Source organism: Ailuropoda melanoleuca, chromosome 14, assembly GCF_002007445.2.
Source record: "Ailuropoda melanoleuca isolate Jingjing chromosome 14, ASM200744v2, whole genome shotgun sequence".
In the NCBI taxonomy this organism is placed as follows: domain Eukaryota; kingdom Metazoa; phylum Chordata; class Mammalia; order Carnivora; family Ursidae; genus Ailuropoda; species Ailuropoda melanoleuca.
The window spans coordinates 49,825,911-49,850,780 of record NC_048231.1 but is presented as its reverse complement, the minus strand read 5'-3'; the positions used below and the strand labels follow the sequence as shown (position 1 = coordinate 49,850,780).

The window sequence follows — 24,870 nt, the reverse complement described above, 5'->3', positions numbered from 1 at the left end:
CTCCGAAGCATAGCAAATGTTAAGCCCAGTAATCTTAACTTTGAGATCAAAGTCTAGAATCTAAGCCCCTTTACCTTCTTCAGCTGGAGTGGGGGACTCTGACTTCCTTCTCAGTATAATTAACAAATGTGATCTTTTTTCCTACACCTCATCCATTGTCCTGTGCAGATTAGCAGTAAGGGAACTAAGAATAACTATTAATATCAGCCAGGTATTAAAGCATTTCCTGCTTTTCCTCTTTCTTGCTCTGAGCTCTTAATGTTTTATTTTTCAGAACACATGTGTACTGTGGTTTATTTTGATGACTGCATGTCCATACATCAGTGTAAAATATCCTGTGAGTCCATGGGAGCGTCCAAATACCGCTGGTTCCATAATGCCTGCTGTGAGTGCATTGGTCCAGAGTGCATCGACTATGGTAGTAAAACTGTCAAATGTATGAACTGCATGTTTTAAAGAAGGAGAAGAATGCAAAACAAAGCAATTTAGTCAACAAGAAAGATATAAAAAGCTATTTGGTGAGGTCTGCTGGTTGCACCATAATGCCAGCAGGTTAAGAAGATATAAAGAATTTGGACTGAGTTAAAGTATGACAAAGGCAGTAATGTGTTAAATTATAAGTATAAATGCTCTGGTTGATTTTGTAGCCCACTGGCAATAAGCCCCTTCCTCTATGTACATTTACAACTTCGGTCATATGAGAAGCAAGTACACAGAGAATTCCTTGAAAGATCTGCAGTCTCTGACATAAAGCCTGATGTCAGTTTTTTCTAGCATTCCACAAGCCTTTGGTTTTTAAAGTGTTAGAGTACATTAACATAAGTTATGATTTCTTCATTTACTATTCGTGGGACGCTGAATTTTTCCAGTTGTACACTAGATTTCATTCACTGTGCCTTGTCTCGTTTATCTCTTCTGTAAATAGGGTAGTATTCAAATATATCGCCCTGATATCTCACATAAAAATCACTGTTAAAAGCTTAATTTCAAACCTTGTAATGTTGGTTTTAGAAAGTAAATGCTTACTACCTTTTACAGTTTAAAACTTTTACATAGTAGAATCCATCCTGTACTACACATGCTGACAGAACTTTGGGGAAAGTTTCTCTTTCTCCTACACCCCCCTGCCCGAAGTACTGACGTAGGTAGTGATGAAGAATTTTGAACAAGAATTTCAAGGCAAACCTATATCACTGCATTAAATATTCTGCTAGGTTAATAATGAGAAAGTTAAAGCATTTCTCTGACTTAAGGTACCAGCTTAAAGACCAGTAGGAATGGAAAATGCCTGCCAAATCAGACTCTACATAGAGCACCAGGGAAACAGCTTGTCCCAATGTACAGAGATGGCAAGGCTGAAAGGAGAAACTGTGCTCAGCTGGGTAGAGAGAATGAGCCCACTCAGCCTTAGCATGGGCGGAGTCATGTTCGACAACCATGAGTGATAGGAGGGGATAAAGAATCAACTCATGGGTATGAGCAGGGAAGGTTGAAAATGCTGGCAATTCTTATGGGAAACAAACCTAAAACTATTTACATTAATTATTTTGTTATATTGTAATCTTTCCTTTAGGTTTCTGTCTGGATTGAATGTTCTTATTAAACAAGTATAATCATACAGTGGGAGGTTAAGATTATGGAATGAAAAAGATCTGTTCAAGTTGATGTTAACTTCAAATACATTATAGCCTATTTTGTTTTACATGTTTCAATAATAATAAGCTTAAATACTATGTACCCTTCATCATAATATAATCCCAGTCTTCAAGCATGAATCTAAAACATAAATATTTATTTTACGGAGACTCTTAACTTTACAAAATTATTAATTTCTTCAGTACATTATGAATTACAAGTAACTTGTAGGAATATCTTTTTATATGTCTAAATATTTTAGTACATAAAAATAGATAATGCTCTTAGACTTTGTATTCATTATATAAACAGTAGTTAGTTATAAGATCACATGTAATATCGTGATTAACTGTCATAAAATCTAAAGCCTTAATACCTTTTCTGTTCTTTCAGTCAGCTCTAATGAATACTAAAGGTCCTTTAGCCTTTTCAAAAACTTTTGGCCTTTTAAAAAAAAGCTACAATTTAGCTCTTGTATGTATTTTTTTTAATTGGAAAACATTGGGATATCTTTTTCTTCCTTTTATCTAGAATGCCTCTGTTTAAAAGTGCCTTGAAAACATTTAGCTCCCCTTCCTCATTAATGCCTATAAAGCTAGAGGTTTTCTTAAAACCTTTTAAACTTAAAAAAAAGAAAGTTGTAAAAGAATCTGCATCCAGCTTCATTTCCACTTTACTATTCTTCAAAGTAATTTCATACCTATGAATAAAGAAATCATTTTGTGTTTATTGACAGCATGCTTAATGTTGTCTTAAATATGTAAACAAACGTTTTTTAACTGCATTTATCACCTTGATTAGGCTTTCATTATTAAATTTTTAAGTGTGATAGCTCTTCTGCCCCTGTGCTGGGAGGGTAATTTCTTGAACCATGTTGTATTTGACCTGGTTTTCCTTACATCTTTTTCTCCCAATGGAAATTACCCCTAAATATAATGGTAAATTTTATATTCAATTTTGCTTAGTTTTTGTGGTTTATGATGGGGTTGTAAGACAAAGTTCACCTAAAAAATTCAATTTCCAGTTTATAATGTATTTCAGGTTTTGAATAACAATGTTTTCCAAATTAAAAATAAAAAATTTGGGAAATCAGTAGCCCCACTAAAATTTAGACCTTTTATTACCATTCTAAGTACAATTCACTTCTATATTGAAGCTCTGGTAAAAAAACAAAAAACAAAAAACAAACACCTTTTTTAATCAAAAATTAGGTTGTTAACTTTTTTTGTAACTAGATAAAAAATAAAAAACTAAATCAGTAGGTATTATAAAAGCCATATATTAAAGGTTCTTTCCTAGAGTAAGACATACACCTCCTAATTAGTTTTTTTGTCCCTCCCCACCTCCATTAGCATCTAATTATTGCACAAATTGTATTCAAAATAGTGGCACCAAATCAAATGATAATTCAAATAAAGTAAGTCTTTGTTTACATAGAATGCTATAAAGAGAGCCGTTCATTTAGAAAAACTTTCTAAAGATTCAGAAAACAAAATTGATAAGATATTAGAATATTTGAACAATTATTTATAAAGCAGAGTAGCATCAAAAGAGAGAAAAGAAACTAAGACTTGTGAAAAATGAGGTAAATATAAATAAGCCACGTATTTAAAGTTTGTTTTTGTGAAAGCTTCTTTGAAGATTTTTTAAAATCTATTCTACATTCCCCAGAGTATATGTTAATTGTATTTCACATGATTGACAACATACAGAATTATGTATTTTTCTTTGGTTGTCCCTATAAGCAAAAGAGTATTTTAATAAAAAATTGAAATGAGTGTGTCATGCTTTTTGTTAACTTCAGAATAGAAACACCAGAATAAGTTTGACATTTCTGTCTAGTGATGTTATAGTTTAAAGGAAGCATGTCCTCTTCTCTCTGGATATCCCTGCAGATTGTGTTGAAACAAAGGCTCTTTAACATTAGTTTGCTCTCTGCTTTTTCATGTACTTTATTCCAATAAAGGGGAAAATTTGAAATGAAATACTTAACATTTTCCTTGTTCTGCGAGCCTCAGGAGAACAATCTGATGGTTGGAAGGAGTTACAGGAAGGTCAAGGTAGGAAAATCACTCCTCGCACTTTCCGAAAGCCTAGTGGACAGGAGGATCTAGAGAGGGAAAAATTCAAGAGGACAGGTTGCCAGCCTGAGTGACTTAACGGAATGAGAGATCTAAGGAATTTGGGGGGTAGAATTCATTTCAAGGACTGCCCTGCTCAGTGGAGAGCCTGCTTCTCCCTCTCCCTCTACCTGCAGCTCTGCCTACTTGTCATCTCTCTATCTCTCTGTCAAATAAATAAATAAATAAAATCTTTAAAAAAAAGGACTGTACCTTTGATGAGGAAAGTTGTTCTTTTGCTGCAGATGTCCAGTGGCAGTGAGCCATGTGGCACTGAGAGGCAGAGGGTCAATCTGGAGATACAGAGTTGGGAGGGAGCATCGCAGCTAGGGAAATCAGCAGGCGGGCAGGCTGTAGTATCGTCGGCCCCACGCAGCACCCACACCTGGTGGGTTTTGAGTTCCTTAAGCCGGCAGCTAACTCTGTTAGCTTATAGATGTTATGAGTTATGATCCTTAGGCTTCTTATATTTTTCCTAACCAATTAAAAAATTCATTTTACATCTTTTTATTTTGAAGTCTGTGCTTGAAGGATGGAGTCAGCAACAACTCCAAGGTCCAGCTTTTGAGGTGAGAATTCAGTGCAAAAGCAAAGAGAAAAGAGTTCTGCCCTCCCAGAGTGGTGCTGTGACCCAGAAAGAAACCTGGAAAAGTGCAGAACCGTCATCCATCATGGCTGAGGATGTCAGAAATGTCCTCATTTGATTGAAGTTAGCCACCGAATTTAGACACAGTCACCACTGAAATTCCTTTGTGGCAAAAATGATTGCACTGTCAGCCCAGAGTGATCATTCTAGAACACATGTGCAGGTAATGACTGCCACAATCCCAGTTCCAGTTCTGAGCAAATTGCAAGGCCTTTGTGCTCCTTTGCCTCAGAGGGCTTGGGTTACCTAGTAGGAAGCAGGAGCAAAGCAGACAACCTGCTTTTTGTTTTCCAGCAATTTCATCTGCTTCAGGGGATTCTCCAGGGAGGGGGGCAGTGCCAAATTGAGTGCCTTTGCCAGAAGATGAGAAGAGGCCTAGGTCTCCTAGACCATAGGGACTATGCCCCAGGCCTCAATGTGCCCTCAAGTGCCTGGCTCCAAAGTGTGAAGTTGCCTCTTTATAGAGGTTTCAACTCATGGGTATTAGCAGCCCCGCCCTCATTGTCAAGGGGCCCCCAAACTTGCCTCGATGATTCTGTGAGATCCAGGGTAATTAACAGAGCCTTGCTCCTGGCAGATATTGGATGGGATAGGGCTCTGCATCAGATTTTACTTGATTTAAAGAAAATAATGAGGGGTGCCTGGGTGGCTTAGGTGGTTAAGTATCCAACTCTTGATTTCAGCTCAGGTCATGATCTCAGAGTAGTGAGGTCAAGCCCTGCATCTGGCTCCACACTCAGCTGAGACTCTGCTTAAGATTTTCTCTCCGCCCTTTTCCCCACTAGTGCTCACTCTCTCTCTCTCTCAATCCCCATCTCAAAAATAAATAAGTATCTTAAAAAAAAAAAAAAGTTAAGAGCTAATACGTTGCAGAATTGGGCTTGCAGAATGGTGTTTCCTTCTCTCAGCCTCATCCACTGGCAGCCTTAACCGTCATCTCAGCCTATCTCACCACCGGGATCTGATGGGTAACACCACATGCTACATAATTAAGGCCTTAAATGACTTCCAAAATAGAGTTATCATTTTTTTTTTTTGAGAGAGAGAGAGGGCAAGCAAATCTGAGAGAGCAGGGGTGGGGGGTGGGGTGAGGTGGGGGTCCTCCAGCTCTCCTCACTGCAGGCGTTGTCCTCCCTCAGCACACCAAAGCTATTCCACCCTCGAGGTTTGCATGAATTGTTTCCTCTGCTGCCCTCTCGCTTGCTTGTTCTTATTCAGGGCTCAACTCAGATATCTCTATCACCATTTCTTAAATAGCAGCCCCAGTCCTATTACCCCAGTCCTATTACCACTTTCCTTTCTAGTATCAGGTAACTCTCGGAAACTTATTTTTCAGTTACTTATCATTTGTTCTTCTCCACTAGCATGTGAAACCCATGATGGTAGGGAACTTGTTTCTTTATCACTGCCTTAAACACAGTTCTCTAACACCCTAAAGTGTGGGACATATGGCAGGCACAGATGTTTTATAGATGAATGAAGGATAGCAGATCCTAAGATACTTTGGTTACTTAAAATGGTGGCTGCCCATTAGGAACTCAGATAAAGGCCCAAGTCCTCAGCAGACGTGTCAGGGCCCCATGGTCTCCTCCGCCAGGCCCACCTCAGACCTCTTCATTTTGATGTGGGTTAGTTGAGCACAACAGTCAAGAAAGAATTCTTGAGACCTTACAGTGCAACTTAGTTTATCTAGGTAACACAGGGACAGGACCCATGGGCAGAAAGAGCTGTGCTTTTTGCTGTGTGAGGCTGGTGGTTACATACTTAATGCAAGGGAAGGGGGCATGCAGGAAGTGTCAGATTACAAAAGTTTCTTTGAATTTTTTTTAATATCTACTTGTAAAACTAGTTTTGCAAGATTCTTCTGGTGCTTAATATGCAGTTTGATATTAACTATAGGTGAGATGATATACAGGCAGTCATGAGACCCTTGAAGACTTTAGCAATGGGCACATATTTGATGCTTATCAAAACTATGTAGGCTGTAGGTCAGCCTTCTGGACTAAGGGTAAACATTTTCCTGCTTCTGTCCCTCCTCATTTTCCCCAATGACCAATTTTCGGTCCTTAAATCGTTAAGGTTGCTGAAGGGCAAAGGGCTCATCTTCTGTAACTTCAGGCTGACACGGGGTTCTAGAGATGTCCCTACCTATGAACCAAAATTGGTCACTATCTGTTCCTATGAATAATAATCACAGAAGGCCACTGCTGCAGAGTCCAGAGTGGACATCGAGGAAGGATTGTTTTGTGTATTAAGGATCATCTGTCGCCCGGGCAAAGGAGTCAGGAACTGTTTACATGTACCTCAATAATAGGCGAGAACAAAGCAAAAGAGACAACACATTAGGATTAATATGATAAAAATAAGTGTGATAATAAGACCCTTTAAGGTCCACCTCCCAACAAATCATTAAGTGACAATGTAGGGTCTTTAAGAGCACCAATCTGGTTAGTAATATCTGTAAATAACCCTGTTACATCTTTGTCATAATCCAGAATGGAGACACAACATTGCATTTTAATAATGACACATTTTCTTCCTTGTGCTGCTGTTAAGACACTAATGCCATTCTATTTTATAGAACTGCTTTAAGCATTTGAGTTACGTTAGTGTTTAATAACATAATGCTGGAATGTCTGGGTGGCTCAGTCAGTTAAGCGTTTGACTCTTGATTTCAGGTCATGATCTCAGGGTCATAAGATGGAGCCCCTCATTGATTGGGCTCTGCACTGGGCATGGAGCCTGCTTAAGATTCTCTCCCTCGGGGCGCCTGGGTGGCACAGCGGTTAAGCGTCTGCCTTCGGCTCAGGGCGTGATCCCGACGTTATGGGATCGAGCCCCACATCAGGCTCCTACGCTATGAGCCTGCTTCTTCCTCTCCCACTCCCCCTGCTTGTGTTCCCTCTCTCGCTGGCTGTCTCTGTCTCTGTCGAATAAATAAATAAAATCTTAAAAAAAAAAAAAAAGATTCTCTCCCTCTCCCTCTGCCCTTCCTCACTCCACCCCCCACCCCTGCTCTCTCAGATTTGCTTGCCCTCTCTCTCAAAAAAAAAAAAAATGATAACTCTATTTTGGAAGTCATTTAAGGCCTTAATTATGTAGCATGTGGTGTTACCCATCTTATAGACTGTTTTGTTTAGCTAGCAATCAGGTAATTAAGAGACACTTTTATGGAAACGAAAGAAAAATATAAGTCAATGGTTACAGCAAATTACAAATTCAGTGTCTCAGTCTCAAGTGCTACCGGTAAGATTTTTTTAGATGTCAGGCTTGAAAGCATCCTCAACTGGAATGGGAACAGGCAGCGGGAATCAGATGAATTTTTCTCGTTTGTAATTCAAATGTCTCTGGTGATCCTTTTGAATGGCCTACTCTTCAGTGGGCACAAAGATTGTCTATACATGAGTTTTGTGGCAGTTTCTCTGTAGCTGACCTCAAGTTGTCCAGAATCAGTTTTCAGGGTTTTAGGAAAAAGGGCAGGTTTCATTTTTAATGACTTTCAGTCAAGAGAATGAAAGAAGATTGGAAACCTTAGTTAGAGAGCCATAGTAAGACATATGAGGACGCCAGAAGAACTCAGGATCTACTTTAGCTTATCCTAAGTAGTATTAAAATTGAGTATCTACAAAGGTGTGTTATTGAAACATATTTTCTCCCTATAATTACCCTCATTTTTATCAGATACCCAAATCAAAACTAATTTTTTTTGTAAAACAAGTCCAGTTTTAACAACAAAGATGGCCTAATTATTTACATGAGCTAAGAATCATGATTGATCATATAGATCTTTTAAAATCTGCTTTCCTAGGGGCGCCTGGGTGGCTCAGTCGTTAAGCGTCTGCCTTCGGCTCAAGGCGTGGTCCCAGAGTCCTGGGATCGAGCCCCACATCAGGCTCCTCTGCTGGGAGCCTGCTTCTTCCTCTCCCATTCCTCCTGCCTGTGTTCCCTTTCTTGCTGGCTGTCTCTCTCTGTGTCAAATAAATAAATAAAATGTTTTTTAAAAAATCTGCTTTCCTAGAATTTTAAAAATTAATTAATTTTTAAAAATAAGAGTCTCTTATACATTGTCTCCCATTCTGGTTTTGTTTTGTTTCATTTTTTCCTCTCTTCCCCTATGATCCTCTGCCTTGTTTTTTAAATTCACACATCAGCGAGATCATATGATAATTGTCTTTCTCCAACTGATGTATTTCGCTCAGCATAATGTCCTCTGTTTCTATCCACATCATTGTAAATGGCAAGATTTCATTTTTCTGATGGCTTAGTAATATTCCATTGTATACATATACCACATCTTTATCCATTCATCTCTCAATGGACATCTGGGGTCTTTCCATAGTTTGGCTATTGTAGACATTGCTGCTATAAACATTGGGGTGCAGGTGCTCCTTCGGATCACTACATTTGTATCTTTGGGGTAAATGGCCAGTAGTGAAATTGTGGGTTGTAGAGTAGCTTATTTTCAACTTTTTGAGGAACCTCCATACTGTTTTCCAGAGTGGCTGTACCAGCTTGCATTCCCACCAACAGTGTAGGAAGGTTCCCCTTTCTCCGCATCCTCTCCAACATCTGTCGTTTCCTGACTTGTTAATTCTCGCCATTCTGACTGGTGTGAGGTGGTCTCATTGTGGTTTTGATTTGAATTTCCCTGATGCCAAGTGATATTGAGCACTTTTTTATGTGTCTGTTGGCCATTTGGATGTCTTCTTTGCAGGAATCTCTGTTCATGTCTTCTGCCCATTTCTTGACTGGATTATTTGTTCCTTGGGTGTTGAGTTTGATAAGTTCTTTATAGATTTTGAATACTAGCCCTTAAACTGATCTGTCATTTGCATATATCTTCTCCCATTCTGTCAGTTGTCTTTTGGTTTTGTTGACTGTTTGTGTTGCTGCACAAAAGTTCCAATAGTTGATTTTTCTCCTTGCTTCCCTTGGAGATGAGTCTAGCAAGAAGTTCTTGGCTGAGGTCAAAGAGGTTGCTGGGGGGCGCCTGGGTAGCGCAGTCGTTAAGCGTCTGCCTTCGGCTCAGGGCGTGATCCCGGCGTTATGGGATCGAGCCCCACATCAGGCTCCTCTACTGGAAGCCTGCTTCTTCCTCTCCCACTCCCCCTGCCTGTGTTCCCTCTCTCGATGGCTGTCTCTATCTCTGTCAAATAAATAGATAAATAAATCTTAAAAAAAAAAAAATTTAAAAAAAGAGGTTGCTGGCTGTGTTCTCCTTGAGGATTTTCATGGATTCCTCACATTTAGGTCTTTCATCCACTTTGAGTCTATTTTTGTGTATGGTATAAGGAAATCAACCAGCTTCATTCCTCTGCATGTGGCTGTCCAATTTTCCCAACACCATTTGTTGAAGAGACTGTCTTTTTTTCCATTGCATATTCTTTCCTGCGTTGTCGAAGATTAGTTGATCATAGAGTTGAGAATCCATTTCTGAGTTCTCTATTCTGTTTCATTGATCTATCTGTCTGTCTTTGTGCCAGTACCATACCGTCTTGACGATTACAGCTTTGTAATAGAGCTTGAAGTCCTGCATTGTGATGCCACCAGCTGTGGTTTTCTTTTTTAACATTCCTCTGGTTATTCAGGGCCTTTTCTGGTTCCAAACAAATTTTAGGATTTTTGTTCCATTTCTGTGAAAAAAGTTGATGGTATTTTGATAGGGATTGCATTGAATGTGTAGATTGCTCTACGTAGCATAGACATTTTAACAATATTTGTTCTTCCAATCCATGATCATGGAACATTTTTCCATTTCTTTGTGTCTTCCTCGATTTCTTTCATGAGTATTCTGTAGTTTTCTGAGTACAAATCCTTTGTATCTTTGGTTAGATTTATTCCTAGGTATCTTATGGTTTTGGGTGAAATTGTAAATGGGATCAACTCCTTAATTTCTCTTTCTTCTGTCCCATTGTTGGTGTATAGAAATGCAACTGATTACTGTGTATTGATTTTATATCCTGCCCCTTTGCTAAATTCCTGTATGAGTTCTAGCAGTTTTGGGGTGGAGTCTTTGGGGTTTTCCACATAAAGTATCATATCATCTGCAAAGAGTGAGAGTTTGACATCTTCTTTGCCGATTCAGATGTCTTTTCTTTTGTTGTTGTTGTTGTTGTTGTTGTTGTTGTCTGATTGCTGAGGCTAGGACTTCTACTACTGTGTTGAACAGCAGTGGTGATAGTGGACATCCCTACTATATTCCTGACCTTAGGGGAAAAGGTCTCAGTTTTTCCCCATTGAGAATGATATTCACTGTGGGTTTTTCATACTTGGCTTTTATGATATTGAGGTATGTACCCTCGATATCTACACTCTGAAGAGTTTTAATCAAGAAAGGATGCTGTACTTTTTGTCAAATGCTTTTCCTGCATCTATTGAGAGGATAATATAGTTCTTGTCCTTTCTCTTATTAATGTATATCACATTGATTGATTTGTGGATGTTGAACCACCCCTGAAGCCCAAGAAGGAATCTCACTGGTCATGATGAATAATCCTTTTAATGTACTCTTGGATCCTATTGGCTAGTATTGTGGTGAGAATATTTTCATCCATGTTCATCAAGGATATTGGTCTGAAAATCTCCTTTTTGGCGGGGTCTTTGTCTGGTTTGGGATCAAGATAATGTTGGCCTCATAAAAAGAGTTTGGAAGTTTTCCTTCCATTTCTGTTTTTTGGAACAGTTTCAGAAGAATAGGTATTAATTCTTCTTTAAATGCTTGGTAGAATTCCCCTGGGAAGCCATCTGGCCCTGGGCTCTTGTTTGTTGGGAGATTTTGGATTATTGCTTCAATTTCCTTGCTGGTTATGGGTCTGTTCATGTTTTCTCTTTCTTTCTGGTTCAGTTTTGGTAGTTTATACTTCTCTAGGAACGCATCCATTTCTTCCAGATTGCCTAATTTGTTGGCATATAGTTGCTCATAATATGTTCCTATAATTGTTTGTATTTCTTTGGTGTTGGTTGTGATCTCTCCCCTTTCATCCATGATTTTACTTATTTGGGTCCTTTCTCTTTTCTTTTTGATAAGTTGGCCAGGGGTTTATCAATCTTATTCTTTCAAAGAACCAGCTCCTACTTTCGTTGATCTGTTCTGTTCTTTTGGTTACTATTTCATTGATTTCTGCTCTAATCTTTATTAATTCTCTTCTCCTGCTGGGTTTAGGCTTTATTTGCTGTTCTTTCTTTAGCTCCTTTAGGTTGTGTATTTTAGACCTTTCTTGTTTCTTGAAAAAGGCTTGTAGTGCTATATACTTCTCTCTTAGGACCGCCTTTGCTGCATCCCAAAGATTTTGAACAGTTGTGTTTTCATTTTCATTTGTTTCCATGAATTTTTTAAATTCTTCTTTAATTTCCTGGTTGACCCATTCATTCTTTTGTAGGATGCTCTTTAGCGTCCATATATTTGAGTTCTTTCCAACTTTCCTCTTGTGACTGAGTTCAAGGCGTCATGGTCCGAAAATATGCAGGTAATGATCCCAATCTTTTGGTACCAGTTGAGACCTGATTTGTGACCCAGGATGTGATCTATTCTGGAGAATGTTCCATGTGCACTTGAGAAGAATGTATGTTCTGTTGCTCTGGGATGGAATGTTCTGAATATATCTGTGAAGTCCATCTGATCCAGTGTGTCATTCAAAGCCCTTATTTCCTTGTTGATCTTTTGTTTAGATGATCTGTCCATTGCAGCAAGGGGGGTGTTAAAGTCCCCTACTATTATTGTATTATTGTTGATGTGTTTCTTTGACTCTGTTATTAATTGGCTTATATAATTGGCTGTTCCCATGTTAGGGGCATAAATACTTATAACTGTTAGATCTTCCTGTTGGATGGACCCTTTAAGTATGATATACTGTCCTTCCTTATCTCTTATTACAGTCTTTGGTTTAAAATCTAATTTGTCTGATATAAAGATTGCCACCCCCACTTTCTTTTGATGTCCATTAGCATGATAAATTGTTTCCCACCCCCTCACTTTAAATCTGGACATGTCTTTGGGTCTAAAATGAGTGTCTTGCGGACAGCATATTGATAGGTCTTGCTTTTTGATCCAATCTGATACCCTGTGTCTTCTGATTAGGACATTTAGCCCATTTACATTCAGGGTAACTATTGAAAGATATGAATTCAGTGCCATTGTATTGCCTGTAAAGTCACTGTTACTGCATATTGTCTCTGTTCCTTTCTGGTCTGTGTTACTTTGGGCTCTCTCTTTGCTTATAGGACCCCTTTCAATATTTCTTGTAGGGCTGGTTTGGGGATCACAAATCCTTTTAGTTTCTCTTTGGTCTGGAAGCTTTTTATCACTCCTTCTATTCTGAATGGCAGCCTAGGGGGTTAAAGTATCCTTGGCTGCATATTTTTCTCATTTAGTACCCTGGATGTATCATGCCCATCCTTTCTGGCCTGCCAGGTCTCTGTGGATAGGTCTGCTACCAATCTAATGTTTCTACCATTGTAGTTTACAGATCTCTTGTCCCGAGCTGCTTTCAGGATTTTTTCTATGTCTCTGAGATTTGTAAGTTTTCCTATTAGATGTCAGGGTGTTGACCTATTTTTATTGATTTTGAGGAAGGTTCTCTGTGCCTCCTGGATTTTGATGCTTGTTTCATTCCCCCAAATTAGGGAAGTTCCCCACTATAATTGCTCCAATATACATTCTGCCTGTATCTCTCTTTCTTCTTCTGGGATCCCAATTATTCTAATATTGTTTCGCTTTATGGTATCACTTATCTCTCAGATTCTTCCCTCGTGATTCAGTAGTTGTTTATCTCTCTTTTTCTCAGCTTCTTTATTCTCCATCATTTGGTCTTCTGTATCTCTAATTCTCTCTTTTGCCTCATTTATCCTAGCAGTTAGAGCCTCCATTTTTTATTGTATCTCATAAATAGCCTTTTTGATTTTGACTTGGTTAGATTTTAGTTCTTTTATTTCTTCAGAAAGGTATTCTATAGTGTCCTTGATGCTTTTTTCAAGCCCAGCTAATATTTTTATAATAATTATTCTGAACTCTAGTGCCTGCATCTTACTAATGTCCACGTTGATTAGGTCCCTGGCAGTCAGTAATGCCTCTTATTCTCTTTTTTGAGGTGAGTTTTTCTGTTTTGTCAATCTGTCCAGAGAAGAACAGATGAATGAGAGAACAAAATACTAAACGGGCAACAACGACCCCAGAGAAATATACACTAAACACATCAGAAGAGACTCAAAAGCAGGGCTGGGGAAAGAGGGGAGTATAATCAGACAGGTGTGGAGAACAGAACAATATGCTAGATTCTGTGTGTATTTTGGTCTGTTTTTTAGAAACTAGATCCCAAAATTGCAAAGAAAGAAAAGCTTGTATATGCACAAAAATAAAATTAAATACAATGAAAGGATAGAATGGAACTGTAAAAATTGAAATTAAAAACAAAAAACAAAAGAGAAAGAAAACAACAACGACAAAGGAAGGGATATAAACAGATAGGTGAACAGAACAGAGCAATACACTATCTCCTGAGTGCATCTGGTCAGTTTGTTAAAGGAAACCGCATCTCAAAGTTGTAAAGAAAGAAAAACTTATATATACAAAAATAAAATCAAATACATTGAGAAGATAGAATGTAACTATAAAGATGAAAATTAAATAAGACTTTAACAAAAAAAAAAACAAAGGGAAAAGGAAAAAAAAGAGATAATATAATCAGGTGGGTGAATAGAACAGAACTATACAGTAGATTTTGGGTATATTTTGGTCTGTTAGAAGAACTGCATCCCAAAATTTTAAAGAAAGAAAAACTTATATATACAAAAATAAGATTAAATATAATGAAGGGATAGAATATGACTGTAAAAATGAAAATTAAAAAAGTTTAAAAAGGAATTGATGAGAAGTTGGTTGAAAAAGGAAAGAAGAAAAATTTTTTAAAAAGAAAAAGATAAGAAAAAAAAGGAAAGAAAATTTAAAAAATTAAAGTTGAAAGACTAAAGAAAGCCATGAATTCTCCGTGCTGTATTCCCCTAGCGCTGGAGTTCTGCAGTTCTCACTGATGGTAAACTTGGTCTGGGCTGGACATTCTTGCTGATCTTGCAGGGGAGGGGCCTGCTGCAGTGAGTCTCAGGTGTCTTGGCCCAGGCGGAACCGCACGGCCCTTGCCAGGGGCCAGGCTAAGGAATCCGCTCCGGTTTGCTCTCTGTAGCTTTTGTTCCCTGAAGGCTTTCCATAGAGCCTTAGAGGATGAGAATGAAGATGGCGGCCTCCCAGTCTCTGGCCCCAGAGTCGAGAGCTCGGCGCCCCCCTCCTCAGTGAGCCCTCAGAGGAAAGCAGTCAGTCACTCCTGTCTCCCTGGTCTCTGTCCACACTCCGTGCTCACCTGGCCCGTGACCAAGCGTTTCTATCTCTGGTGCGTGACCCCGTTTGGAGTCTCCAAACCCAGCAAATTCCTGTGGTGGGCCCCCGCCCCGCTCCTCCCGGATCTGCCGCTTGTTGGGCCCCTGCTCAGAGCTGTGGCCCGACTGTGCCGCGGATCGCGGGTTATGGCCACCCCGAGCTGAGAGCCCACTCCTCGGCTTTGCAGCCGGCTTCCCCGCTCCGATACCTGGGAGCTCTGCGCACTCAGGCACCCGCAGTCTTTCTGTGACCCCGCGGGTCCTGAGACCACGCTGTCCCTGCGAGGGTTCCACCCCCTGCTTAGCTGCTAGAGTGATGTCCCTCACCAGAGCGGACTTCCACAAGTTCCGATTTTGTGCTCCGCGGCTCCATCGCTTGCGGGCAGCCGGCTGACGGAGGCTTCCTCCCCCCAGGTCTGTCTTCCTATATATCACCTCAGATTCACTTCTGCTCAAGTCCTGCCTTCCAGAAAGTGGTGGCTTTTCTATTTGTAGAGTTGCTGCTATTCTTTTCTTCGATCTCCGGGTTGAGTTCATAGGTGTTCAGAATGGTCTGATAGCTACCCAGCCGAATTCCTGGAACCAGATGAAATTAAGGTCTTCACTCCTCTGCCGTCTTGGACTCTCCCTTGGTTTTTTTTGTGTGTGTATTTGTGTGTGTATTTGTGTGTTTTTGTTTTTTTCTTAGAACATTTTGTAAGGCGTCTCTAGATTGAGCTTTTAATAGCATCTCAAGGCCAAAGCCAAACCAAATACTTGCCATCAGACTTTGCCTGCAATACCTATAGATTTGGGTGAATTACTCTCTTCTCAAGGTCTTCAACATATCCTGAAGTTCCTGCACCTGCCAGGAAGTGATCTTCTTTATTCACCAGGTAAGGCTGCTGGGAACTCTGCAAGCAAGGTATCAGGCTGATATTTGCAAGGGGCTTTATTGGCTCCATAAAGTCAATCTGAGTTTCTTAAAGCTGTCTGGTCCTATCTGAGTCTATGCATGTCTCTCTCAAATATGACATGCTAGTCAAAGCTTTGGTAATGTAACCAGTGTTTCCAGTAGTGTCCTGTTACAAGAAGGACAGAGTTTCATTGAACTTATGCAAATAATTATATTGCTATGCAAGAAAGAGTACTCACTGAGAGTTTCTGAATTTCAGATGGTCCAGGTAAGGAGAAAAGTTAAATGTTTCAATTTGTTCCCGAAGGAATATGTTATCATAGTTCTGTAAGTTATAGATATCTTAAGAGAAAAAACTTCCTTAAATCTAGAAGAGCAAATATTAGAGAACCAGCAATGTTCTGAACAAGAGTCATAAAAAAACGATAATCATCTTCCTCAATACATTCAGTCCCATATTACTAATTCTTGTTATGTTTTGATGCAGTTTTCCCATTAGTTCTGGAAATTCTTTTCCAGTTTAATTTTATGATCTTAAGGTTATTAAAATCCTATTAGAAAGTCCTTTTCATAAATCCCCTTGAAGACAAAACTCGTTCTGCAAGAGCATCAGAATGATAACTATAAATGATAAAAGGCTAAAAAATGGACATAAAGATCTAATGAGAGTTCATGATAATGCAGTTAACAAGGAAATCCACTTATTTCTTTTTTTTTTTTAAAGATTTTATTTATTTATTTGACAGAGATAGAGACAACCAGCGAGAGAGGGAACACAAGCAGGGGGAGAGGGAGAGGAAGAAGCAGGCTCATAGCAGAGGAGCCTGACGTGGGGCCTCGATCCCATAACGCCGGGATCACGCCCTGAGCCGAAGGCAGACGCCCAACCGCTGTGCCACCCAGGCGCCCCAAAGGAAATCCACTTATTTCTGTGACACACAGCATTTTAATAGTTAGAATGTCGAGTGATGACCTTATACCAGAACATGTTTCAAACTTTAGAAATTTCATGTATTTTCTAGAATAGTTGTAGTATTTACCCAAACAACATAACCTAAGGTTTATCGTCATTTATTTGACAATGCTTAGCAAGTAATTTAACATACCAAATAAACAAGCCTAATTAGTTGAAAAGACTTCATTTAGAATTCAAATCTTGGGAAGTTTCAAAACACATGCCTAAACAGGATCACAGATCAGTATGAAAAACTCAGTATTTAATTAATCATGCTGGCAGTAAGAGAGTCTACAGAAGGTTATACAGTTGTTCACAAAACTTAGCTCCTTCAATATTGAGAAATTTTAACTTTCTTAAGTAATCAAAGACCTGATAAAGACAAACCATAGAAGCTTTAGTTTTCTGGGCAGGTAAGAAAAAACTTTGTTTACAATTTCTTATCGAGAGAGAAAGAGGGAGAGAGAGAGAGAGAACGGACAAGCAGGGGGAACGGCTGGCAGAGGGAGAAGCAGGCTCCCTGCTGAGCGAGAAGCCTGATACAGGACTGGATCCCAGGACCCTGGGATCATGACCTGAGCTGAAGGCAGACGCTTAGCCAACTGAGCCACCCAGGGATCCCAAAAACTGTTTTTTTAACAGAGAGAAAAGCAGAATTTCAATCTTATACCAGTATACTCTTAAAATCCATTTATTTCTATTTTAGTCCTGTCCACATATAAAATTATTTCCAAAGATTTCCCTTCACAAACCTTATACACAACTCTCTCTTTCAGATTTTGTCCTAAGCCTTTTCTCTCTAAATTGCCTGATTTTAGGGCACAATTACTTTTTTCCCCCCTCAACAAAATGTATTATATTTATACAAAATGTATTATTAAATGTATTATTTAATAAATGTATTATTTATTAATTATTTCTTATACCTTCCTTAACACATTTCCTACTTTGGTACATACAGAGTTTCTTTCCTTATCATTTCCATCAGTTTTAATTACATTTAGCAGAATTTTAACTTAAGAAAACTTAGTCTCCAGTGAATATTAAGTAATGCCTGATGTGGAAATGTTGAGGTTCAGAGCCAACGGCCAAGAAAGAATTCTTGAGACATTTTTGGTGCAAAAGGTGTTTTTTATTATAGCACGGGGACAGGGCCTGTGGGCAGAAAGGACTGTACTGGAATTGTGAGGCGCAACTGAGTATATACTTTGGAGATGGGGGAGGTAAAGACAATGGGAAGTTTCCAAAAGGTTTAGAAGACTTATAGGATCCTGGGGGCCTAGCTATCATAAGTTAAGGTTGCTTTTCCTTCTAGCCAAGGTAGTAACATTAAGACAATTGGGAGTTCCTGGAGGAATGTCATACTCTGCCAGTCTTGAGTATTTGTCAGTGTGCTGCAGGTTAGAAGGAAATCTAATTTTATCTACATTTCCTTTTGCCTTTGTTCATCACATCATTCCCCACTGAATAGTTCTGACCCTTAAATCTTTAAGGTTGTTGAGGGTAGAAGGTCTTATCTTCTGTAACTTCTTCCTGCTGAATAGGGGTGTAGAACTCTCCCTACCTGTGGATGAAGCTTGGTCAGCTGGGGATGGAGACAGATAGATATATAGATACACAGATATATAGATATACAGATACAGAGTTACCAAAGGCCAAGACAGCCAATCCAAGATGGACAACATATATCAACCTCCTTGAGCAAAAAGGACCATTTGGCTTGAAAATATTGCAATGAAGGAGTCTCAGCACCAGGCAGGGAGATCACAAAATAAGGTTGTTATTATTATAAGAAAGAGAAGCCTGAATAAAAGACCTTTGGTAGTTGACCAAAATCTTTCTCCAGGCCAGGAGTTTAACCAATCACTAAAGAAAAGAGAGGTCATCTAAAGCACCAATTTGGGTATTTATTAAGGACCTCCTTATGCCAAATTACTTTCTAATACTACAGATGGAGGAAAAATGGATGTGAAATGATCATACCAATGAAAAACAGATCATGTCCATCTTTATTTTCAATTGGGAAGATTAGCTTGTGTAGTGGTAGTTTTGGGAACGCACCCATTAATCCAGGCAAAACCCAAGGTACAACGACCTATCCACCCTGGAGGAAGCCAGGGCCATACATAAGTCCCACATAGCCACTGGGTTCCATTTGGAGCTAGCCATCTGATTCCAGGTCGCGTTCTCCAATCAGTAGCAAACCAGTCAGTAGCCCGGAGTACAATGGTTTGAGAACATTGGTCTAATGATAGCCATCCTAAATAGCGTGTGCTATTTGCCCAGGCATCATACGTATGATTTCTTTGTTCCCAACATAAAACTGCCTTTTGATGGAGCTCTCCATTGGTGGGTGTGAGCCATAAATATGCATCCCAAACTTGATATATGCCATCCTCAGAAAAGCGATAAGTAGGGTTTTGTAATTTAGGCACTTGTTGGCGGGAATCAATTTGTAGATTTGTATAGTCAGTTAATATTTTAATAGTTTGAGGGTATGAAAAGGTCTGGTTATGTCCTGGTAAATTCCGTATCATATTGATCGTGGGCCAGGAAAAAACATTCTGATTAGTGATAGATGGATCATGAAACATGACATCATTATGTATTATTTCTGAAATGTAATTATATAGAGAGTGCCAATCAGTGCCTTGTAAAGGGGAAATCCACCAGGGTATCCCAGATGTATTTGACATGGGCAGAACTCCACAAGCTGTTTGATTTTGTAGTTCAGCGTAATGTGCCCATTGTAGAAAGGAATCATCAGCTAAGATAGATGAATAGAAAACAAAGAGAAAATATACAACCTTCATTGTCATCTGAAGAGGGGTGTGAGGTCTTCTACGGTTCACAGGAGTAGGAACACACCTTAGTTTGCTCATGGGTTTCCTGTGAAGGAGTTACAGGTTTTATTCTAGATATATGAGACCATGAAGAGTGTCCCTCTAATTTTACTGCAGTGGGAGTACATAATATGACCCGATATGGACCTCTGCATTTTGGATTTAAGTCCCTGCTGTATTTGACTTCCAGTCTTTTAAATAAACCATGTCTCCAGCACTTACATGGGGTGGACTTTTAGTTATACTTAAATCAGGTTTTGGAAGCATGTGATCAGTATACTTATTAAGTAACTCCTGAATTAAACCAGCCTCGAGTGAATAATAAAGCACTATAGTCTTTATCTATTGATAGGTCTACAGTGAGAAAAGGCTTTTAATATACAATTGTCGGGTTAATATCCCATTTTCCAGTTGTTCACATAATCAAATACCCAAAGGTCTTGTTATTATCCCCACAGAATAACAAGCAAGAAGATTGTCTATACATGAGCTATTTCTCTGAAGTTTACCTCGAGTTGTCCAGCATCAGTTTTTAAGGTTTTAGGAAAAAAGGCAGTTTTAGTTTTTAATGACTTTAAGTCAAGAGAATGGAAGAAGACTGGAAACCTTAGTTAGAGAGCCATAGCCAGATATTTGAGGAAACTAGAAGAAATCGGGATCTAGCCTAGTTTATAATAAGTAGTATTAAAATTTAATTCAACAAAGTGTGTTTTTGAAACATAATTTCTCAGGGCATCTGCTTCTCCCTCTCCCTCTGCCCCTCCTCTCTGCTTATGCTCTCTCTCTCTCTCTCTCTCAAGTAAATAAAAATCTTAAAAAAAGAAGCATAGTTTCTCTATAATTACCCTCATTTCCAGAGATAGCCAAATCAAAACTAATCCATTTGTAAAACAAGTCCAATTTTCACAAACTTGGCCTAATTATTTACGTAAGCTCAGCGAGAATAGTGAGCGATCATACAGATCTTTTAAAATTTGCTTTGCTAGAACTTTTTACAGGAAATCTCAAACTTTTAGTAGTCCCTTTAGGCCAGAAGCCAAGTCAAATGCTTGCCATCGGACATGCCTGCAATATCTGTAGGTTTAAGCAAATTCCTCTTCTCAAGGTTCCCAAAATAGCCTGAGGTTCCTGCACCTGCCAGGAAGTGACATTCTTCACTCACCTGGTCAGGCTGCCAGGAAATCTAAGCAAGGTATCAGGCTGATATTTCCAAGGGGCTTTATTGGCTTCATACTTGCTAAAGTTAACCTTAGTTCCTTAAAGTTGCATGGTCATATCTGAGTCTATGCATGTCTCTCAAATAAGACATTCCAGTCAAAGCTTTGGTAAAATACCAATGTTTCCAATGGTGTCCCATTACAAGTAGAACAGAGTCTTAGTGAACTTATGCAAATAACTATGATTGTCATGAAAGACAGAATACTCAGTGAGAGTTTCTGAATTTCACAGGGTTCAGGTAAAGAGAAAAGTTAAGTGCTTCAATTTGTTCACAAATGAATATTTTATCACATTTCTGTAAGTCATAGAAATATCTTAAAATTTCCTTAATCTGGAACAGCAAACATTGAGAACCAGCAGTGTTTCAAACAAGAGTCACAAAAACTATAGTCCTCTTCCTTAATTTATTGAGTCCCATGTTACTAATTCTTTAGTTTGAATGCAACTTTTAATTAGTTCTCTGGAAATTCTTACCAACTTCAGTTTTATGATTTTAAAGATATCCAAAAACCTGTATTTGTCAAAAGCCCTATTTATGAATCTCACTGAAGATGAAACATGTTTTGCAAGAGAATAAATATAAATAACAAAAGACTCAAAAATGGACGTGGTTAAAGATCTGATGAGAGTTTGCAATGTAGCTGGCAAGGAAATCTGGTCATTTCTATGACAAATAATGCTTCAATAATTAGAATGTTAAGTGACAACCTTATTACCAAAACATATGAAAACTTCAGGAATTTCATATACATATGTATGTATATATTTGAACAGTTATAGCATTTACCCAAGCAATACAACCTAAGGTTTACCTTTATTGGTTTGACAATTCTTCCAGAGTAACTTAACATACCAAATAAACAAGCCTAATTGGTCAAAATTAAATTTACATTTATAATTTAAAGCCGGAGAAATTTATTTAAAAACCTTAGAAAGTTATAAAGCATATGCCTAAATAGGATTTCAGATCATTACAAAATTTAAAAATTATTTATTTAACTAAGTCAAATATGTAGGGTTATACAGTTGTTAGCAAAACTTAACTCCTTTAACAGTGAGATTTAAGTAATCAAAGACCTGATAAAGACAAAACATAGAAACTTTGGTTTTCTGAGCAGACGAAAAAGAAAGAAAAAAAAAACCTTTGTTTATATTTTCTTATCAAGAGCAGACCAACAATTCGAGAAAAAAAATTTTTTAACGGAGAGAAAAGCTGAATTTCAATCTTATACCAGGGTACTTTTAAAATCCATTCATTTCAGCCTTAATCCTGACCACATACAAAATTCCTTTCCAAAGATTTCCCTTCATAAATCTACAAATTTTCATTCAGAGTTGCTTCCCTTATTTCCTTCAGTCTTAATTTCATTTAGCAGAATTTTAACCCTTAGAAACCCTAGTCTCTAGTGAAAACTAAGTAGTAACCAATTGTGAACTGTTAAACCAGAATTCTTTAGATGGCAAACTTACGAATCTATAAGCACAAAGCATGTTTTCCAACTGACCCAAATATTCTTAGTTTCTCTGCAATAAGAAGCCAAAAGTGCAAACCTACGTTCAGTAATCAGTATTTTAGCACTTTATCCTATTTGGGAAAGACCTAGATGTCCAACAAATTCAATCCCAATTTATCATCCAAGCAAAACTTTGAAGTTTCAGATTACCAGACTCTGAAAGCCATCTTAACAATTACCCATGAAAACTCTGAGACATACAAAATTAACCATCATTTTAAGTCATCTTTTTGCTAACAAAGTGCAAGAGAGGTAACACAAGCTTATTTGAACTTCAGTAATCCCTGGTGGAATAAAAGTTTCGTATTTAATGCTGATAACTCTAAAGACATGTCTATTTTAATTAAACCAACAAACTTCAATTAGTTTAAATACTGATTTATGTTCCACCCGAGTTCACTGTAAAAGTCTATCAGTTTGTTCCCCATTGTCAGTTTTTGCCTGGGACACTGCTGGGGAAATCTGAAGTGGGTGGTGTAAGTGCAGTGGGGTGCTCTGGACTCCCTTGACAATGAGGGGAGGAAGAGGAGCCAATGGTGCTAGAGGCATCCAGATGGTATAGGATCCAGTTATGTAGGCTGCACCCAAGATGGTGCAGAACCAGGAAGAAGGGGAGGGGAAGGCAGAAGAGGTGAGGTGCCTCCAGGAAGGCTGGAAGTGTATAAAAGCCAAGAGAGCAGAGTAAGAGGTCTCCCGGTCCTAGAGCTCATCAGCTTGGACACATGAAAAAACAGGTAGCCCATGTCAGGCCAGAGAAGACCAGGAACTTCCCCAAAACAAAAGGAGTTTCAGCAGCTGCTTGGGAATATTCCTTAAAATCCCTGTCCTGAGGGAGACTAACCAGAGACAGCTGGTTCCACTTATAGCCATTAACCTGGGAAATGAATGAGGGAGAAGACCCCACATATGCCTAGAGTAACCGGGGTCTATTAGGAGGAACAGTGAGAGAGAGAGAGTCAGTGTCCCCTACAGTAGGGATGGCCTGCGTTTCCTCCGGCGACCTGGGTTTCTTTGGAGGAGGCCTGTTTAGTTAATCATCATCCAGTATGTCAAGAGGGAGTTTATCTGCCTGGTCCATTTGCCCAGTTTCCTGCAGAGGAGATCTAAGTGATATAGGAGATCAGTCCTTTCTCAAATTTTACAATCTGTCTTGTTTCCAATGCATTAAAAGGCATTCCAAGGGAGATTCCTTGGGAACTGAAAAGAGAGGGTGCGTTACCAAAAATCCCCTCTGAAACCCGGGTGGCATCCCACACAGAAGTTCCAGGTATCAAAAGCGACCGGAGGAGTCCCTCAAACGAAATCACTGTTGATCACTGTCCCACTGTAAAGGCCCTGCAGGAGGGATGCCAGTGTTCACCCCACCTTTCTCCATTGCATCCTAAGCTACAAGTGGGTGCTGGTGAGTGGACCGAGATAATCATGCCTTGCCTTGCCTTGCCGTGAAGGCCATGCCCTGAAGACCATGAAGAACCAGTCATTTTTAACCTATGAAAAACATTAGCAAAGTTTCACAAGGGGAAATTGGGGAAACTACCCAATTTTGTAATTTAAGTAGTCAGTAGGGGCCATTGATGGAAAACAGTAAAGGTAAAAATCCAACATGTGTAGTTCTTACAGCCATCGTTCCTAGGAAACGATCCCCAGTTGGATTTTAATTCATTCGGGAACTGGTTTTGGTGGCTCTGGGTGGAGGTTTTGTGGCCAGAAGTGGCTGGACTAGAGACCTGAAGGGTATCATGTTAGACCAATGAGAAGGAAACCTCACACAGGTGGCCTAAGATCAGCAGCCGTCCTGGTGACTTAGGTGGCTGTCCTGTGCCCTAAACAGACAACCTTGTGTAAGGACAGGAATAAAGAGAGGGCATTAAGTTTCCGGGTCTTATTACCATTCCAGCCATGATACTATCTTCCAGCCAAAAGGCAGGCTTCTCTTCCTCCCTGTAGCGTAGCCATGGGCTAGAGGATTGCAGCCTGAGCGATCGACAAGAAAGTGTTTTAATAAGACCGTACTCCTTGGAAAGCCCCTAAAGTCAAAGTAAAGGAAGAGGAATTACTCACCAAGTTTGCACCGAGGCTTCCAAGTCCAGACGAGAACTCTCAGGCTGCACGCTGTGATGCCAAAATGATGTGGAAATGTTGGGATTCAGAGCCAATGGCCAAGAAAGAATTCTTGAGACGTTTTTGGTGCAAAAGTGCGGTTTTTCTTATAGCGTGGGACAGGACCTGTAGGCAGAAAAGGCTGCCCTTGATTGTGAGTAGCAACTGATTATATACTTCGGAGATGGGGAAGGTAAAGAAAATATGGATCCTAGAGGCCTAGCTATTGTCAAGCAAAGCATTAACGTAAGACAGTTTGGAGTTCCTGGAGGAATGTCATTCTCTGCCAGTCTCAAGTATTTGTCGGTGTGCTGCAGGTTAGAAGGAAATCTAATTTTATCTACATTTCCTTTTGCCTTTGTTCTCCACGTCAGTAAGCAATTGTGAACTGTCTGTTACATCAGAATTCCTTAGATTGGCAAATTTATGAATACGTTTCATAATTTCTAAAAACATGTTTTCCCATAGAATGGTCCTTCAATAAAGCGTAATGCATGTTTACCAACAGACTCAAGTACCTTCAGTTTCTCTGCAGTAAGAAGCCAAAAGCATGAGGGCGCCTGGGTGGCTCAGTCGTTA

At 39.2% G+C, this 24,870-nt stretch overlaps 1 protein-coding gene and 1 long non-coding RNA gene across 6 annotated transcripts in view; both read left to right on the top strand.

Moving 5' to 3' along the window:
- The window catches only part of TWSG1 (twisted gastrulation BMP signaling modulator 1), a 68,822-nt gene extending 64,989 nt beyond the window's left edge, over positions 1-3,833 (top strand). For 2 of the 3 annotated variants that reach the window (XM_002917590.4, XM_034642696.1), the window contains exon 5: positions 275-3,833. In XM_002917590.4, coding sequence (XP_002917636.1) covers positions 275-456 — 182 coding nt within the window. In that variant the 3' untranslated portion in view covers positions 457-3,833. The remainder of the gene's footprint in view (positions 1-274) is intronic. The other variant, XM_034642695.1, reaches the window with a different exon arrangement.
- A 10,464-nt stretch (positions 3,834-14,297) lies between these two features.
- LOC109489365 overlaps positions 14,298-24,870 on the top strand; it is a 39,136-nt gene continuing 28,563 nt past the window's right edge. For all 3 annotated transcript variants that reach the window (XR_004620410.1, XR_002142336.2, XR_002142335.2), the window contains exon 1: positions 14,298-15,641. This is a non-coding gene — a long non-coding RNA (uncharacterized LOC109489365). The remainder of the gene's footprint in view (positions 15,642-24,870) is intronic.